The sequence below is a fragment of the Microtus pennsylvanicus genome, chromosome 22, assembly GCF_037038515.1.
Source record: "Microtus pennsylvanicus isolate mMicPen1 chromosome 22, mMicPen1.hap1, whole genome shotgun sequence".
Classification (NCBI taxonomy): domain Eukaryota; kingdom Metazoa; phylum Chordata; class Mammalia; order Rodentia; family Cricetidae; genus Microtus; species Microtus pennsylvanicus.
In genome coordinates this window covers 20913169-20933728 of record NC_134600.1, presented here as the reverse complement: position 1 = coordinate 20933728, position 20560 = coordinate 20913169, and the positions used below count along the sequence as shown (strand labels likewise).

The 20560-nt window shown below is 38.0% G+C and overlaps 1 protein-coding gene across 1 annotated transcript; it reads left to right on the top strand.

Annotated features, from left to right (window-relative positions):
- The first annotated feature begins 1071 nt into the window (after positions 1 to 1071).
- LOC142839758 (uncharacterized) lies at positions 1072 to 16680 on the top strand. The gene is made up of 4 exons (XM_075956050.1): positions 1072 to 1208; positions 13954 to 14077; positions 14280 to 14340; positions 15804 to 16680. Exons 1-4 carry the CDS (start codon positions 1161 to 1163, stop codon positions 16678 to 16680), a joined length of 1110 nt encoding a protein of 369 aa, XP_075812165.1. The 5' UTR covers positions 1072 to 1160.
- The last annotated feature ends 3880 nt before the right edge of the window (positions 16681 to 20560 follow it).

The following is a 20560-nucleotide window of genomic DNA, read 5'->3' as shown; positions in this document are numbered from 1 at the left end:
GAACAACAGCTTGTGAGGCATTCTAATAAGCCCTATTCTTGCAATCATGGTGAGATTCATTCTATCTGTTCTGCTCATGTAGAGAATCTTGAATACTGCAATTGTATATTTTATTTACCTGACCAAGGAAAGAGATGTGCTGGCTAACAATAGTGCTCATAGAGACATACTTCCCAGCTCCATTATTACCTATGTATTCAAATTTCCATGAACATTACACTTTTTATTTTTTAAAAAAATTATTTATTATACATACAACATTCTGCCTCGATAATGCCCAGACACCAAAGGAGGGTGCCAGATCTCAGTACAGATGGTTGTGAGCCACCATGTGATTGCTGTGAATTGAACTCAGGACTTCTGGAAGAGCAGCCAGTGCTCTTAACCTCTGAGCCATCTCTCTAGCCCCAACACTACACTTTTTTATTATTATTCATTTGCCTGGAATTTGCTTTGAATTTCAGGAATAGAATCCATAAAGCAATGGAGCCATCATCAAGCCATCATTTGGGTTAAGACCAATCATCTTGTTTAAGATCTGGTTCATCCTTTTCTCTTTTCTGTTGTGTGAAATCCCTGTGAAAACCATGTTAAAAGTAACTTCCGCTCATGTGACCTCAGCGTGAAGCCACAGAATAATCATCTTTTGTGACCTTAAAGTTATCTTTAGCTGTTAATATTCTGTGCACCCTTCCCCCTGTAGGACAAGAAATCACTGCATCCACCTAGCATAGCCCAGTGCATAGTACAAGCTAGCTAGCCACATTGTGTCCTGAAGGAAAAGGGGAAAGTTCCTATGGAGTGCAAGATTAGGAATGTGTCTCCATTTGGAGCAAGGAGCAAGTGCTATTGAAATGCAAACCTTGGCCAATCTAGAAAACATCTATGACTCAGGTGGATGGAATGGCCAGGAACCAGTGTGCTGTGTCTTTAAGCACACTGTAGCCCTGTGGACAGTGTTCTTGCTACTCAGACAGCACCAGCCAATCAGGCCCTCCAGGTGACTTGTCAGTCGGAAACAGTGCAGGGCTCTTCCGGTCACGCGCCTTCAGACTCGGCTTTGTGGAGGAGCTTGTGCCTGTTGTTTCCTGTGCTGTGGTGAAGTTCCTGCTGCAGGGAGATGATGAACTGAGAGCTTTGGCAATTTGGGGAACCACAACATGGTGAGCAAGGGAATGCTGTCTCCAGATGGGGAGGAGGAGGGTGAGGTGCGGCAAACATAATGGTTCGTCCTCCCGGGATCTGTGTGGGAACCTGCTGCCATATTCCCTGCCTCGTGAAGTCCCATGTGGTCCTGTTAATTCCTAGACCTAGTGCTGTCGGCTTAATCTGCTTAGAGAATTGGGAGCAGAGTGCTGTGTGTACAAACATCTTTCTTCTCAACTTCAATACGTCATACTCAGAGAGACCTAGTTTCTCCAGTATCTTCTCAAAATTGAGCACTTTGCATTTAACTTTACATACAATCTCCATTTATATTTAGCTATGTGGATGGTATCAAGGCAGCTCACCTGTTGGGTAGCGCTGCACTTCTAAGCTGCCAGGTAGAAGAGTTGAATTGCTGATATAAAGGATTTTCCAATGCCTTGGAAATAGTTCGGTCTCACAAAGTAGAATTTAGCTGAGGGAGGATTGCCTCTAAATCACCCAGAAGATAAATGTGTTTTAATCAGGGCTGTTCGAGATTAGGATGCTAGGACACACTTTGTTCAACTGGATTGTCCAGATATTTAGCTCCAAACTGCTACAGAGAAGCCAGCACTGATTTAAAGCCAGACACCAGGCACATCCTCATTTAAGAAAAAAATATCTAGCAAGCTTTTCAAGGAGGCATTACAGGTTCCCAACCAACCATAAGGTCTAATGTGCCTTAAAGTTCCAGTTTTCTTCTTAAGAAAAGCACAGTTCTTCCAGATGGGCAATAGGACACCTGGTGACATATATTCTAAATGCGAAACATTGTTGTGCTGAGGAGTTACCTGGTCAATCAAAGATTTTATTTGCTTCCTCAGGCAGGGAGCAGGGACGTTCCTAGGAGATCTCGTAACAGCCTGGGGGCTAAGCCTTTTGAGTTTCCCTAAGGACCTGATGTATTGATAATAAAACAGATCTTCTTCTCTAAAACCAGGAATATGCTTTGGAGAGCTAGTAATGGTCTGGTGCCAAGGCCTTTGTGGAGGGGTTCCTTTAGGTCCTAAGAACCCAACCCTTTCACCATGTAGAGCTATGGTTATCAGTTCCCAGGCCACTGTGCTCTTAGTAAAGTTCTTGAGATAACCTGTGTTCCAATTGAGTAGAATTGTCTGACTAACCTTCTCCCAAATTCATATGATATTGTTTACTGACTTCTTTTTTTAAACAAAAATACTTGTTTATTTATTATGTATACAGTATACAATATTCTGTCTGTGTGTATGTCTGCAGACCAGAAGAGGGCAGCAGACCTCATTACAGATTATTGTGAGCCACCATGTTGTGGCCGGGAATTGAACTCATGACCTTTGGAAGAGCAGGCAATGCTCTTAACCACTGAGCCATCTCTCCAGCCCCCTTACTGACTTCTTATAATTCTCCCATTTCCTTCCATTTCCCCTCTGGAAGTATCCAAGATGCTATTCTTCTTTTACTCATGTTTTAAAAATTTTTTGAAACAGTGTTTCTCTGTTGGACTGTCCTGACTATCCTGGAACTCACTGGGTAGACCCGGCTGTCCTTGAACTCATAGAGGTCCCTTGGCTAAGCAAGGGTGTGTGCCATCAATGCCCAGCAAGTTGCTGTTTTTTCTCAGGAAGCTTACTAGGCATCTGCAAGACCACCCCACCCTAAATTTTTAACTTTTCACATTTTACTTTTCCTAAATTTGTCATCCCCTATGACCCTATGACCTTCAACTCAGGACCCTGCTGATTCAAGTCACCAGTGTACATAAGAAATTATCCTGGAAATATATTTGCTCTGTAACTCTCCTATCTGAATAAACATCTAGCCTGGCAAGTTGTCTGTTTCTATTTCAATTATTCAAAGTGTAACCTAGATCCTAATCCTAAAGGAGGCTTAAGGACAACAGCAAACATGAAATCTGTCTAGCTGGCTCATCTTTGAGCATTAGCCAGAGATTGATGTCTACCATCATTAAAGAGGTCTTTCTTTATTAATATCCTAAGTATATGAAGTGATTTCTCAATGGAAAGGCATATTAATTCTAGAACAGCTGCATTTCCATCCTGTTAGAAAAATAGTTTCTGAGACAAATTCTTAATTTGACTCAGGCGTCCTTGGTATACTACACTTTCAAAATTCCCCTAAAAAAATGACTTTAGGGGCTGGAGAGATGGCTCAGAGGTTAAGAGCATTGCCTGCTCTTCCAAAAAGGTCCTGAATTCAATTCCCAGCAACCACATGGTGGCTCACAACCATCTGTAATGGGGTTTGGTGCCCTCTTCTGGCCTGCAGGCATACAGACAGAATATTAAAAAATGCATTAAAAACAAACAAAAAAACTATTTTTGCCAGGTGGTGGTGGCGCACGCCTTTAATCCCAGCACCTGGGAGGCAGTGGCAGGCGGATCTCTGTGAGTTCGAGACCAGCCTGGTCTACAGAGCTAGTTCCAGGACAGGCTCCAAAGCCACAGCGAAACCCTGTCTCAAAAAACCAAAAAAAAAATGACTTTAAAACCTCACAGGTTTTGTTTGTTTGTTTGTTTTTTGTTTTTTTTTTTTGTTTTGTTTTTTGAGACAGGGCTTCTCTGTGGCTTTGAAGCCTGTCCTGGAACTAGCTCTGTGGACCAAGCTGGTCTCGAACTCAGAGAGATCTGCCTGCCTCTGCCTCCTGAGTGCTGGGATTAAATGCGTGTGCCACCATCGCCCGGCCCACAGTATTAGACTTATGCATTTGAGTCATGTACTTGACTATCCAATGCAGTCACAGTAAAGGATGTGCATATGGAGCATTCCTTCTGTCTTCAGACCACAATAGGAGGAACAGTTTATTGTGTACACTGCAGGGGAAAGAGTGGAGGCAATCAACTATTGAAGCCACCATTATGAAAAAGGGTCTGATTGTGGTAGGTTCAGTGAATTTGTAATTTCCCAGCATGTGTTACTAATTTAATCCCATGTGAATGAATGCAGATCATTTGTGGGTGTACAGATTGGGAAGGTCATCTTGAGCCAATGAACATTGAATTTGCAATTAGGCCACTATCCTCTGCAGATGCGGTTGATCTTGCTTGACACAGTTATGTCAACTCAGAGATTTGAGAAACAGGCCATTGAGTAACTCTTATGTGTCAGGTTACAGATCTCAGCAGCCAACATATGTATATGGGCACCATCAATCTATTTCTCATTAATGACATCCCCTCTCTTATAGAAGGGCCTACTCTTTCAACGTCAATATAGAATGCTTTATTTAATCTTAAAAGTGCAGTATTTTTGTCATTTAAAAAAAATCACTTATTGGTGTCATTTTCAGATATTTTCTTTGAGCATATTGCTGCTCTTGTTTCTGTTTCTGTTCTCCAACATTTCAAAGCCATTAATAGCTGCATTTTATTTCTTTCAAGTGATGTTGATTATTGATTTCTGTGTAGAGCAATGTGCCCTATAGCTTAGGCTTGCCTCATGCTGTGTAATTGAGAATCATGTTGAACTCCTAATCAATCTTTCCTCTGCTGCCTACTGCTCTGAAAACAGTCCTGCAACTCCTTACAGGTATAAACTTGGTTTGTCAATGAAAAAAATAGAGTAGTTAATGAGTGTCTGCTGATCTTTCTGGCTTTATTGGGGAGTTAGAAGCATAGGGACCTGTGCAAAAGTTGAGCTCCTTGACCAACTTGAAGCTGTGTGGAGACACAGGGCAGAAACAAAAAGGTTGGACTGAGGGTAACAGCTTTCCTTCTTCCATAGAAGTTGAGATTAGCTATGTGGAATCAGGGAATCAATTGTAGATGTTCTATGATTGACCTGATTGACCATTGTTTGCAGTCCACAGACCGGAGCAGTAAAGAATCTTGGAAAGGGAATGACCATATCTTTAAACCTAATTGCTCTATTTACAGAAGTTCATCTAAAATAGAAGATCTAGATAAAATGTTGTGGCCCTGCTTAAAAGGACTTCTACATTCCTGCATTAAGACAATCATCTTTAGATAAAATATATGAGAAATATTTAATGTGCATGAATACAAATCCCTAGTCTCTGAGCACATGGCCATAAAGTGTGTTTCAAGTTTTCAAAATAATTTTTGAGATGGAAACTATGTCATATTTACATTCTCTTTGCTGCCTTCAAGTCCTAATATGCCTGGATTGTTTTCTAATTCATGGTCTGTCATTTTCACAACAGTTACAAAGTAACCACAGTTACACAGTAACAGTAATTACTTTATGAATGGGACCTGATTTTCTCCAAAATTTCGCATCTCTCAGACAAGGTGATGGCTGCACTGGAAAGTGAGTGTGTAATGGAATGTGCACACAAAGGACCCTGCACTTTGAATGAGGAACCGGATGTGTGTGCTCTAGGAGAGTGGAATAATGTGTGCTATATACAAAGCTTTTAAACTGGGACCCTGTCTGCTGGGCTGGGAGGGCAGAACTGGAAGGGCTGTGCTGTCTGAGTCATTTGATCTTTGATCCTCCAGTAGAGGAGCTGCTAATATTGTGAGTCCCAGCTGGGAGGTCCTAGCCAATGAGGGAATTCTGGGAAGCATTGGCAATTACGAGTACTAGGGCCAGATAGTTTGTGGGTTCTTTCTATGACTCCCCTTTGCCTCTGTAGTAGGTAGCTTTAAGGAAGACCACAAGCTATCCCATGCAGAGTGGGGATGGTGTATAGACCAGGTCTCTTGAACTATTATTACTGCTGTGACTTGGAATGACCATGAGCCAGACTGTAGTTATATTGGTCCATGTGGTCCATGCTGGCAGTGGCCCTTGTTCTCTGAGCCTCCTTGTGTGTAGATTTAGTGGGGAAGGGGAGACTCTGCAGCCCTGGAATGGAAAGATATGATGCTGGTTGTATCTATGTCAAGAGAGATTAGAAAACTGAAGTTCTAATTTCTAGAATATTGAATATCTGAATACTACTTTACAATTTCAGGTTTCTGTTCTAAAGATTACAAATTGTTTAGGAACTTGTAGAGCAAAACTTGAGTAGAATTCTGTTAATGTGATTCTGCCACATGCCACAATGGTGTGATCCAGTGAAGCTTACCAGGGGACTAAAGGAGTTTCTGATGTGCAGAGATTTCTCAGGTGTGCATTGTGTTAGCCAGGTAGATAGGGCACAATCCACCAAATCTGCCATATGGCATGTAGCAGGAAGCAGATTTTAAATCATTCTTTAGGTTGTTTTGGGATTGGACATCAGTGGGACTGTGTTTCCCTTCAACCAGAAGATAGCACAAGGATCTGGGGAGCTGTAACAAGAGATATTCTGTATTTGCAAAGAGAACATCTATATCATGTGGCTGCATCTCAGAAGACAGATCAGTAACTGGGGGTCAGAAACAACAGTTTAAGGATCACTTTGAGATATCTTTGTGAAAGTTGAACAGTTTATGTTTATTTAATTTCTGTACACATATAACCAAAGATAGCTGGGTAGCATTGACCAAGATCACACTTTTCCTTGCCTAAGTTTACTTTGGTCTTTTGATTAAAAATTGACTACATATTCCTGCTTTTGTTCACAGCTCTTTCTCTTTAAAACCTTTATTCTTTCACAAACATTATACACATTCTTGATTGATGGATCTTTGTGAAAAATGCAGAAAGCATATTATGTCAATGTGTATACAATTTTTTTGTGATCTACAACTGAAATTAATTTATTATTCACTTTCTTGAAAATGATGGACCTTCACCAATTTTATTCAGAAAATTTCTTGCATCATCAGTTCCTTAAGTTTGAGGTTTGGGGGATGTTTCTGTACAGATTCCCTTTTTCATCTTAGATGCCTGCCTCATTTCCTTACATTTTTTTGGTATTTCAGACAGGGTTTCTCTGTGGTTTTGGAGCCTGTCCTGGAATTAGCTCTTGTAGACCAGGCTGGTCTCAAACTTACTGAGATCCATCTGCCTCTGCCTCCTGAGTGCTGGGATTAAAGGTGTGGGCCACCACCGCCCGGCTTTACTTCTTTATTTATGTTTTGTTTTTCTTGTTATTTATTAATCTGAGAAAGACTTGGATTATTTGATGAAATTTATTATGCATCTTGCCCAGTGGCTCAGCACATATTTTTTTCCCTGTTGATTACCTGAGTTTAAACCTACATTCAAGTTTGCAGGTTAACAAATCTCTACTATTCCCAATCCAAGAGATCTGACAATCATTGTTTTGTATATCACAGGCATTTTGTCTCATGCACAAACATACTCAAAAAATAGGAATAACCTTGTTTTCAAAATTATGATTTATAAAGTAGTCAGAGTAAAAGCAAGTTACTTCACATGTACAGTGATTCTTTCAAAATCTGTTCTCTTGAAATTTCATTTGAAAAGTTTATAGTTCCTCACTCTGATACAGACTTAGAGGCAATCACCAATTGTAGGAAATGATATGGTGTCTAAGTGATCCTAACAGACAACATTTTCTTTATCATAAGAGAATGAGATCCTTTTAGTAATCAAAACTATTTCCACAAAGCAAAAATATCAGAAGGTGTCAAGTGAATTTTGGTGGAATAGCCCTCCTTACCCAACCCTTTTTCTATTATTAGTAAAAAAGAGAACTGGGGTGTACAGGATGAGTGATGGCCAGTGATTTTCTGGAATTTGATTTTGACTAGAATCTTGTAGTTCTTGTTTAAGGGACCATAACATATATTCATAGATCTGTCTTTGAGTCTTGTTTTGGCATTGGTGCCATCTATGTTGATTTTATGGACAATAATCTAATTATATCATTAAAATTTCAAAAATAATGGACCTTCATCAATTTGTATTCAGAATATTTCCTGTGCTATCAGTTCCTTAAGTTTTTGTTTTGAATAGTTTCTATGGAGTGACAGTTTTAGTTTTCTCTTCTTGATCTTAGATCCTTATCTCTTTCCATTTTCTGGCAATCTGTGTTTTCCATTTTTTGTTATCCTCATGGTTAGGTGCTGCTTAAGTGATTGACAGGAATAATACATTATATTTTTGGTTCTTTAAAAACATTCTCATACAATACTTTCTCTGCCTCAGCAGCAACAAGACAAAGGCTAGGGTCATCTGAGGAATTATCAATTGAGTGTGTGGTTAAATTTCTTTCTGAAAGTGATTATGTTGATTGATGACTGATGTTGGAAGAAGACTCTTCCACTGAGTTGCCAATGTCTCTAAGCACGTGGGCCTGGTCTGATTAAGGGGTCTACCTGAGCACAAAGCAGTGACAAAGCACAAGAGAAAACCAGGAAATACATTTATTTATTTGTTTATTTATGTATTATGTATACAATATTCTGTCTGCGTGTATGTCTGCAGGCCAGAAGAGGGCACCAGACCTCATTACAGATGGTTGTGAGCCACCATGTGGTTGCGGGGAATTGAACTCAGGATCTTAGGAAGAGCAAACAATGCTCTTAACCTCTGAGCCATCTCTCCAGCCCAAAAATCAGGAAACAATGGTTCAAAAGGTTTTGCCTCCAGTGATTAACTTGAGTTCCTATCCTAAGCTCCCACAGTGGTGGATTCTGACTTAGGGGTAACAAACAAATCAAGCTGTCCATTACCAGAGTTGCTTTAGGTTAGATACTTTAATCACAGGGACAAAGAAGCAAGTTGGAATAAAAATGGTATCATAAAAGTGGTTTTGTTGCTGCAATGGACTTGGGAATATTGACTGTGGAAGAATTTTCAAGTTAACAGGGCTTTAGATGTCAAAAGTCATAGAAAACTCTACACAGCTTAACTGACTGTCATTGTAGGACCTGAAAGACAGGAGTGTTGAGAGTAGTGGCAGGCAGTGGAGGTCAAGGTTATAGGATTTTAGTGGGCAAAAGGCTCTGCAGGGAAAAAGGAGTTGGATTGGCCCATCTACCCTGAGAGACATGTGTCTTAGTTATTTCACATTAAAATCCATGGCTCCTTGGGCACAGTGTGCTTTTTTAAGTTGCTGACATGGTGATGCACTCCCTCGAGCAGTGCGTCATTCAGGCTAATCTGTGTTTCTCTGAATAATCCCTTAGTGGTCAAGGAAGTAGGGAAGTTCAACAGTACACTTGGTCTGAGACCACAATCCTGTATTCCCTGTATAGCTTGCAGTCTTCATGATATCCTGGCAAGTACACTGTATTGATCCTGGAAATTGCCATTATTTTCTGTTTCTGATAAAGATATAATAATTCTGATTGTTCTCATATTCTTAGTGGAATTATTAATTTATTTTGGCCTATTAAGTAAGGACAGGAGCTTAGAAAACTTCATAAAAAGTTTGCTGGAGATCAGTTGTGTGACACTTTGGCCCCCAATCTTTCTTAATCTTTCCATGTCCCAAGAAAGTTAAGAAGGCAGAATTAAAAATTAATGGACTGATATCTTAGACAAAATATTATTTCTGATGGATGGTTATTACTGCTGACTCCTTCAAATCTACAGTGCAAAAGACACATATAAAGAATGAAATAAATCTATATTTTGTTGAGGAAAAATGCACTAGGTTGTTTCAGATGGCTGTCCAGTAGTGAAAGCAAGAGAGATTTTCAAGGATTTTACACAGCTAAAGAGAAGGCCCTTGCTTTACATTTAAGTCTTTTTTTTTAAATATTTATTTATTTATTATGTATACAATATTCTTTCTGTATTCCTGAAGGCCAGAAGAGGGCGCCAGACCTCTTTACAGATGGTTGTGAGCCACCATGTGGTTGCTGGGAATTGAACTCAGGACCTTTGGAAGAGCAGGCAATGCTCTTAACCACTGAGCCATCTCTCCAGCCCCTACATTTAAGTCTTAACAAGGTGCCCTAATGTATAAGGCTCTATCTAGGTAAGCTCTTAATTTATGGATAGAATATGCAAAGTAATTCCTTGTATCAAAACAACATCGTACAGAAACTGCAGTAAATTTTGTTCAAGCATAGTTGGATACCCCATATGGTCTGTCCAACAGAATTAATCTGGGGGTTCCCTGGGAAGGGATGCTGAGGCTGAGGAAATGTTAGATTAAGAGAAATGAAGACAGAAACATAAAACAGACTGAGAGGACTGAAAGTCAATATGAAAGAGCCCCAAGTTTAGTTCTCGGCCAGTATAAATACTGGATATTTTATGAGTTATTCTATCTTATTTTATATGTGTTGGTGTGTAGGTATCAGATCTCATAAAACTGGATATACAGATATTTAGGAGCTGTCATGTGGGTACTGGGAATTGAACCCAGGTCCTCTCAAGGAGAAGTCAATACTGTTAACCACTGAGCCATCGCTTCAGCCCAAATCTATTCTTCTTAGGAAATTTACTTGACTTGAGACATAGCTTGTGCAAAACTTCCCTAGTCTGTTTTTATCTTTTCTGCCTTATACTTTTCCTATCCTTCACATCCCCTGGAATCTCCATCTTGTAAATCTGGATAGAAATGTACCAAAATCAGGGCCATCAACTCATTTAAGAGGCTAATGAAAAACTTGTAAAAATGGAAGAAAAGTCTGACATCTCATGATCCTGTCACTGAAGATGGTCTTACTGTTTAAGGTCACTGGTTTATGTAAGAAATAATGCTGGGAAGACTTTACTGTGTAAGTCTTCCATCTGTCCAGGTGGGTAGACTTGTAGCCTTCCACCCCTATTTAAATTGTTCAGAGTGTGGAGCCTGAACCTGAAAGACATAAGGATAAGAAAATATGTGAAATGCAAAAAAAATTATTCTAGCCTGGGTCCTCTTTGAGCATTAGTTAGAGATGTATGTGAATATTATTAAATGATTTTTTCTTTATTAATCGCTCTAACATGTGGAGTGATTTCTTCCTAGGAAGTCATATTAATTCTAGTACCAACTCTACTGTATTTCAGAAATTTCTTTGACACTATCTATCTTATCTTGACATAAGAGGATTTGTTCCCTGTCTTCTCTTCGCCTGAGCAATGACCTTGTCCTACATTACACCTTTAAAATCTTAAAATAAATGATTCTACCACCAGTTTCAAAGTTATAAATTGGAGTTATAAAACTGAATATCCATTGCAGGTAAAGGAAAAGGAAGAAGATTTGCATGTGGAGAGTGGTTTCTACCTCAGTCCAGAATAGAAGCAACAGTTTTGAGTGTGCACTGCACAGGAAAATAGGACTGTGGAGTCCCAATTATGAAAAAGGACCTGATTGTAGTTGGAGAGCAATTTCATTACTTTCCAGCATTTGTTACTTTTTTTTTAATGAAGACAGACAAGACTGGTTGGTGTACTATTTGGGAAGATCAAAGAGATGCCACGTATTCACTGAAGGTGATAGAAATATCCCAAATCATTACGTGTAAGCCACAACCTCATGATGATACATAGATGAATAGAAATGGATGAACGGAACATGTGAAATCTAGCTAGGAATATGCCTTAACCATTTTAAAAATGCTGATGTAATTATATAGTTTGTGTGTTATTATTTGGGTCTAGGCAGCCAGAAGTTGAAAGTGTAGTCCCCATTTACATTAGGACACCAAATGTTTGGCAACTAAATCCACATAAACCCTAAGAAAGTTAAAAATGAGGGGTTGTAAAAGCACAAAAATGAAAGTCAATTGCAGCTTTCAATTACAAAAACACTCCTCATCAGAAAAGGATTACAGATACACAGTAAAAACATTCAGATAACAAGGCCTCTGATAGTTTATTTGATAAATGTCCATGGGCTTAAGACAGAGAGGATAAATATAGACAGAGTCATGGATTAAAAATGGTTTTTAAAGGAATTTACACTAAGGTTCTTAAAGATAAAAATAAGTAATACAATTAATGGACCTTGAAAAGATAGAAAATACACACAGAGTCTGGGTTACACATTGTGCTTTCTTTGAATTTTTGGAGTGCAGAGAGAGACATTGATTTGGGGGCTGCTATGATAACCCCACACATACTTTAAAGGTATCTTGACTTCAAAATTTGTTACTTTGGAAAAGAGGCTCTGCTTTTGCTGCCACAGACCTTCCAGGCTAATGTTATGCCCTGGGTTTTTTGATTGAGTTGAAAACTATTATATCGTTAACGTTTTCCTTAGTTATGGTATGTGTAAATTATATATAAAAGTTGAGACTCACAAAGATAAGATAGACTTCACCTTAATTTGCCAGTTTTTCCTTTTCATTTATCTAGTTTTTTATCTCCAGAAATCCTTCAGCTTGCATTTTTTTCATGCTTCTATTTCAATTTTTACTTCTTGAACTGATATATTCATTTCTGTCAACTGTTTGCTTGTTTGACTTTCTTTAAGGGGTTTATTATTATTCTCCAAGATTTCATTTTTCTTTCCCCTACTTTTTTAAAGAATTCATTCACTTCCTTCTTAAGGACATAAAACATCTTCATAGTTGATCTAACTTAATTGTACTTTGACTGTGTTTGAATATTCAGGGTGTGCTGTAGTAGGAGAGTTGGAATATGGTAGTGACATATTGTTCTGTCTGTTGTTGATTATGTTATTGTGCTGTTGTCGGGTATCTGGGTCTGAGGTGACTGCAGGTCTAGGTGCCAGTATCTCTGTTTGTCTTTGATGGATGCAGGTTTGGTTCTTTGGTTTCTATTTGCTCTTTGGTATTCTGGTCTGTGTTGCCTATGACAGAAGTAGAATTTTTTCCCCATTTTGGGGTCTGGAAGTCGTTCAGTAGGCGTGACATTGGTACTGCCAAAGCATTCGGAGTCATTGAATTGTAGGTGCATGAACTTCTTCCTGCTTGTTATGCTTACTTTATATTTTTAAAATTAATAAAATTATTTGATGCATCGGCATGGCTATGCACCACATGGGTACCTGGTTCTCAACATGATCAAAGGATGTCAGAGTTTGTGAACTTGGAATAATGGATATTATGATCCCCAAATAAGTACTGGCAATTCTGGCACATCTATTCAGGACCATCAAAAGCTAGGTACTACTCAGTCATCTCTCTCCCAGTCTAGGTTTATTACTTAAGCCCAAGATTTATATTGCTGATGTTTTCATCTGTCCATTTGTAACTGTTTTAAACATAAATCTCTATTTGTAAAATGTTATTGGCATTACAGTTTAAATTAGGGCACATGTTTGGAAGATAAATAGAGAAGTGGAGTGAATGCATACTTCTTTGTAGGAACTCCAGTAAAAACCTCTGAGTTCCTCTATTCTTCTTGCTTGATTCACTGATCTTTGCAAAGGAGACAGTGTCTTTTTGTTTGTTTGTTGTTTATTTGATTTTTGAGACAGGGTTTCTCTGTAGCTTTGGAGCCTGTCCTAGAACTAGCACTTATAGAACAGGCTGGCCTCAAACTCACAGACACCCACCTGCCTCTGCCTCCTGATTGCTGGGATTAAAGGCATGCCTCATCACCACTTCCTGGATGATAGGGTCTTACTATGTACTTCCACCTGTCCTGGACCTCATTGCATAGACATGTCTGGCATTTAACTCAGAGAAAAATATACCTGACTCTGCTTTTGAAGGTCTGAGCTTAAAGGCATGAGTCAATACACCCCATGTGTACAAATTATTTTTCTATTTGTAGTTAGTTAATCTTCATAAAAATTTCTCATTTGTACTATGAACTGTTGATCTGTGTCCTTGTTTCTCTCTGCTATTAGATATTTCTCTTGTAAGGTGATATCTCATTCAAAGAGTACAGAAATGACAGAGAAGACTCTCCTATTCAATGTCCTTCTAACGTGACTGTCTATGTCTTGTAATATGATTAGGGAACACCAGAATTATATGACTATACTATCAAAGAAGTATTCATTTACAATGTTGTCACTATCATGTCACTATCATATATGGCATATTTTAGAAGACAGTGACCTATGATGATGTACATATCAACTTCACTGAGGAAGAGTGGAATTTGCTGGATCCTTCCCAGAAGAATCTCTACAAAGATGTGATGCTGGAGACCTACAAGAACCTCACTACTATAGGTAAAAATGAATTTCCTTCATATTTCAAAATAAAGGGCAACTTTTCCTTGTTTAATAATGTTCTTCAATAATTTGATTTAGAAAGGAGAAGAAGAATGAGGTGAATGAAGCAGGCATGGTTCTAAGGTTTACTTAAAATAGCTACTTAAATGTTGCACAGTATTCAATATTATAACATACATTTTCTGGTACTGCATTTTAGGATACATTTGGGAAGAACATAATAGTAAAGAACATTGTCAACATACTAAAAGACATGAAAGGTAATTTTCTTGTGCATGCTGAAAACAAAGAGCCTCTGATGAAATGATAATGTGTCCTAGAAGATTTAAATAAAAGCAACAGTGTGAATAAGCACAGCTTTAAGTGCATTTATGATTATTAACTTCTGAAAAATCCATATACAATTTCATGTAGGTGAATTGCATTTTCAGGCATTCTTTTAAGTAAAAAGACAAGTGAGAAATGGCTAAACAGATATCACCATTTGAATCATAGCACCATGAGAGCTGTGCTGTAGTTCTGCCAATCTATTTATTTCTTGCTACTCATAAGACAAAATGTGTATACATTGAAGTGATGATAAGTATATCTGCAAGACTTTCTACTAAACCGAGAGCACATAGTAAATGTTGTATTACTCATATACTTCTTATTACTATATTAAGATTGGTGACAGAAGCAGTTAGAGTTAAGTGGCAGTTGTTGTGAAGAAACTTTAATACCTCTACCACACATCTACGAGGAACAGAAAGTCACGCCGTGATAACTCACTGTGGAAATTTTTTGTTTGTGATTCTTCCTTTACTGGGTATACCACATATTACTCTTGATACAAGCCTATGAGCATAGGAATATGGGAAAATGCAACATACCTCTCCCTATAAACAATTAGAAGAAAGCTTTTGTTCCCATGTTGAGTACCCTTGCTGAAATTGATTTAACTATATATATAATTGGTTTTCACACATTACTGTTAATACATAAACAAACTCACAGTACAGAGAAGCCACATGAGTTCTATAATTGTGCAACTACTTCTGATTGTCCTGGTTCAGTTAGCGAATGTAGTATGATTCATAGTATAGGACAGTTTATGAATGTAATAAAGTTGTTCTGAGGTTATCCAGTTCTCTTCAAATATGAGAAATATGTCAAATAGAAAAATGTTTCTGTAAATGTGAAAAGGCAAACCACATAATAAAGGAATTTACCATGACAGGTGTCTTAAAAATGCAAAACAACCCTTAATTAAAGAAGAAAGCATGAGTTTAAACCGTTATAAAACTTTAATATCTGATTTCTGTTTACAATTGAACTAAATTATAAAAGTAATACATAGAGATATGTAGGTTCAAGAGTGTATTGAATGTGGTAAAGCTTTCATATGTTCCAATTATGCTTGCAGGATTGAAAGAAATAATTCTGGAAAGAAACTTTCAGTGCATCCTTCATGTGTTATAGCCTTGGCATATGATAGTCAGCTTCAGAGGAATAGAAGAAAACATGATATTGAGAATGAATCTAATCTGTGTCATAAAGCCTTGGTTCATCACAATGCTCTTCAAATGCACAAAAGAATACATACTGAAGAGAAACCCTGTGAATGTAATCAGTGTGGTAAAGCATTTGCACAGCCCTGTAATATTCAATTACATAAAATAACACATACTGGAGAGAAACCCTTTATATGTAATCAGTGTGGTAAGGCCTTTGCTCACCACAGTGCTCTTCAAATACATGAAAGAACACATACTGGAGAGAAATCATATGCCTGTAGTCAGTGTGGTAAGGCCTTTGCACGTCACGATCATCTTCAATTGCATAAAAGAACACATACTGGAGAGAAACCCTATGCATGTAATCAGTGTGGTAAGGTCTTTACTCAACACAGTGCTCTTCAAACACATGAAAGAACACATACTGGAGAGAAACCCTATGCCTGTAGTCAGTGTGGTAAGGCCTTTGCTCATCACGGTACTCTTCAAACGCATAAAAGAACACATACTGGAGAGAAACCCTATGCCTGTAGTCAGTGTGGTAAGGCCTTTGCTCACCACTGTGCTCTTCAAAACCATAAAAGAACACATACTGGAGAGAAATCATATGCCTGTAGTCAGTGTGGTAAGGCCTTTGCACGTCACGATCATCTTCAATTACACAAAAGAACACATACTGGAGAGAAACCCTATGCATGTAATCAGTGTGGTAAGGCCTTTGCTCATCACGGTACTCTTCAAACACATAAAAGAACACATACTGGAGAGAAACCCTATGCCTGTAGTCAGTGTGGTAAGGCCTTTGCTCATCACGGGACTCTTCAAATGCATAAAAGAACACATACTGGAGAGAAACCCTATGCCTGTAGTCAGTGTGGTAAGGCCTTTGCTCACCACTGTGCTCTTCAAAACCATAAAAGAACACATACTGGAGAGAAACCCTATGCATGTAATAAGTGTGGTAAGGCCTTTGCACGTCACAATCATCTTCAATTGCACAAAAGAACACATACTGGAGAGAAACCCTATGTATGTAGTCAGTGTGGTAAGGCCTTTGCTCAACACTGTAATCTCCAAAGGCATAAAAGATCACATACTGGATAGAAACCCTATGAATATAATCATTGTGGCAAGGGCTTTGCAAGTCATAGTCAACTTCAAAGGCATAAAAGGACACATACTGGAGAGAAACGCTATGAATGTAATCACTGTGGTAAGGCCTTTGCTGAAAACAGTACTCTTCAAAAGCATAAACGAATACATACTGGAGAGAAACCCAATGCATGTAGTCAGTGTGGTAAGGCCTCTGGTCAACACAGTACTCTTCAGATACATGAAAGAACACATACTAGAAAGAAACCCTTTGAATATAAACAGTGTGGTAAAGCGTTTGCTCATCACGGTCATCTTCAATTGCATAAAAGAACACATACTGGAGAGAAACCCTATGAATGTAGTCAGTGTGGGTAAAGCCTTTGCTCAACACAGTAATCTTCAGACACATCAAAGAACAAACATATACTGGAGAGAAACCCTATGCATGTAGTCAGTGTGGTAAGGCCTTTGGTCAACACAATACTCTTTAGATACATCAAAGAACACATACTGGAGAGAAACCCTATGAATGTAAACAGTGTGGTAAGGCCTTTGCATGTCACAGTCATCTGCAGTTGCATAAAAGAACATACATGGTTGTGAAACAGTATGCATGAAGTGAGTTTGGAAAAGTCTTTTCATGTCTTATTCATCTTCAAAAGCAGAAAAGAACATAGATTGGAGAGAAACTTGTGAATGGAATTTGTATGGCAAATCCTTTGGCACAATAATCTCCAAATACATGAAACAAACCATCCTGGCGAGAAATTGTAAACTTAAGGAGTGTACTCTTCAAAAACATGAGAATAATCATACTGTAGTGAAAAAATAAACTTAGTGTGGTATATGGTTTGCAATTTTTACAGGAGTAAAACTTTTTGTGTGTAATCAATCTGATAGTTTTTAGGTTCCTGAAGCCATCCCACTTACAGTCTATAAACCAACAGTATTCATTCTGTAAAAAATGATAGTGTCAACAATGTGTTCAAGCATTATGATACCAGCTTTTATATTATTTGCACAAGGAAACTGATGGACAAAACCTACTTTGTGATTTTATGAAGTCTTATGGGAAGGAGATAGAGCCAGGATAAGAATCACAACCTGCTACTGAAATGAGATACAAAGGAAAACCCTTTGCCCCTAAATCCAGAACTAGTGAAAGATACAACATCACCCCGAAAACACAGTCAAACATCAAAAATGGATAATGAAAGCAATCTGCTTTGGCTCTCAAACCAGAGCCTAAGAAATACAATCTACCCTTGTCTCTCTGAGCTCAAAACCAACCAACTCCAGAGCACAAAATCCAGCCCATCTCTGAGCTTGTTCAAACCCAGGTATTTAAATCTGACCAATTCTCACATTCTAAATCTCCTTAGAAGCGCTCTGGCTCCAAGAAGCCCTATATGAGCCATATGCTCCTTCAGTTGGCAGCTGCCCCTTTCCAGCCTTGCAGAAGAAGTCACAATGTATTCTTCCCTCCCAAATAAATCTCTTGACTGAGATTTATATGAACACCTTCTTTCACTGGAATGGATCAGGAAATCCCTAGTGGAGTTGAACTGAGATACAGTTGACATAACTGTTTGGAAACTCACTTACCCCAGAAGAGCACAGACGCAATGGACACCTCTTATGGGAGACTCCCTTAGGAAAGTGGAGCAGATCAGAAACTGACATTTCTGCTGGGAAGCTTTCATAGAAGAATGGAGCAGAGCCCAGCTGTAATGACTCTCTCTCAGAGAGGAAGAGAATTGCTACATCTAGTGGGGCAAACTTCTTTTCACAGCTGTTGGTATTACCTAACTTTTGGTAGTCAGCGTATCCTTCCTTCCAGAATTTTAACTCTTTTTTTTTTTGGTTTTTCAAGACAGGGTTTCTCTGTGGTTTTGGAGCCTGTCCTGGAACTAGCTCTTGTAGACCAAGCTGGTCTCGAACTCACAGAGATCCGCCTGCCTCTGCCTCCCGAGTGCTGGGATTAAAGGCGTGCGCCACCACTGCCCGGCCAGAATTTTAACTCTTGCAAGATGAATTTGAATAATGTACCCCTTTTGGATTTTATACTCTCTTCAAATGTATGGAATATTTAATTCAGGTGTAAATATTTATGGATGTGTACTGTCTCCATTTTGGTTGTGATATGATGTCTATTTCACATATAAAAGCATCTTATTCAGGCCATGCTTCTAGAGGATAACAGGATCACCATGAAAGAGCCATGACAAAAAGTGTCAGAGATGGCACTAAAGCTGGAACTTAAGAATTCACAGCTGTAGTCTTCCACGTGAAACAGTGTTGGAACTGGTGTATGGATGTAAATTCTGGTAGCCTAAATCTTCCCACATGATACCATCAACTTACAAGTATTAATTTTTCTTACTTCAAGTTTAAATTTGCTTTCTCTTTACATGAACCAATTCTTTATGAAGAAAAACTCTGTAAGTGAGTTGTGAGATGATTGGACTCTTATTTTACATTAGTAAATGCTCACAGTAGAAAAATTTTCATGAGTGAAAAAAATGTTTAAAAATTTCCTTTTATTGTAATGATGTGATGTGTGTTTGTGGTGGGGGGAATGTAAATGTGCATTCTGTATCCTGGAAAAGTTAAACACCTTAGATCTTCTTGTAGCAGAAATTACAGATAGCTGTTAAAAATCTGACCTGAGTCCTTGGAATGAAGATTTCTTAGTCACCTAGCCATGACTCTAGTGCTATAAATATTTTAATGTCCATTTATATCTCATTGAATTTTGGAAATAGGAACAAACTCATAAAAGCAGAAAGCCCTATTCATGAAAACAATTTTTAGTGACTTTTGCCATCAAAGTTGTCTTCAGCTTGAAGAAAAATTATTTTTCATCATAGCCTTGAAGGAAGTAAATTATGTAACATGTTCATTCAAGATTTATTCTGGAAATCATTGCATTTTGGTTTCTATTTTGAAACATTTGAGGTAGGTACTAAAGTGTTGTATATTGTGGCAACTCCATTTACTAAAATTTATTTTGTAGTCATTTTATTCCTCCTATGGTTTTTGTTCAGCTTCTCTTGTGCCTTTACCTAGTAATAGGTATTTTTCTGATGTAATATATAGAATGGCCTTCCCATCATTGAAGTGTCCCCTTGGTTATTAAAATATTAGAACATGTCTGATCATACTTTTCAAGTAAGGGTGTAAGTGAAAGGGTGGTCAGTTTTTTTTCCATGGTTTTGATTTTCATCATTTCACAAAATCCCTTGTTGTGTTGTTGTTTGTTATTCATCCTGGCTTGGATGTCAGTGATGATTCAGAGATACATTTGAAGTCATGATGCTTATGTGTCTGCCACCTGAGCACAAGTTCAAGGGTAGATGATGAACTCCCATGTGATCTGTTTTCTCAACACAACTTAACAATGTTAAAGTTAAAATGACTGAAAATGTCATTATAAGAAATATTAAATACCTCATGTATGTATTCAAAAATATTTTCATTTATGTGATATTAATATAATAAAGTAAGATAATCAGCAATCAGTTGTGTATCTCATACCATAGCTTGATGTTCTACAGAGATTAAGGTTGGGTTTCTTGCCTAATATACAACAGTTTCTTCCCACAGACCTATATCAGTGATGATCAAATTTGGTTTGAAGAAATAGTACATCAGTAAATTATTGTCTTTTTTCAGATTGTAAATGTAAATTTATTCAAAGGTATAAGGACCCAGAACATCTTGAATAATAAATCTTCTTTGCATATAAAAATATTTACACCATCATACATATCTAATTTGTTCATCCCAAGGGCTAAATATTTAATTATAACACTTTCTTAAAACATAAGAATTGAATTCTTCAGAGAATTCTTCAGAGAATTGCCTCATTTAGTAATGTTCATTGCTG

Coding starts and splice junctions, on each gene's coding strand:
- LOC142839758 (XM_075956050.1), top strand. CDS start 1,161: ATGGTGAGCAAGGGAATGCTGTCTCCAGATGGGGAGGAGGAGGGTGAG. Junction 1,209..13,953: donor ATGGGGAGGAGGAGGGTGAG/GTGCGGCAAACA, acceptor ATATTTTAGAAG/ACAGTGACCTATGATGATGT. Junction 14,341..15,803: donor CATACTAAAAGACATGAAAG/GTAATTTTCTTG, acceptor TGCTCACCACAG/TGCTCTTCAAATACATGAAA.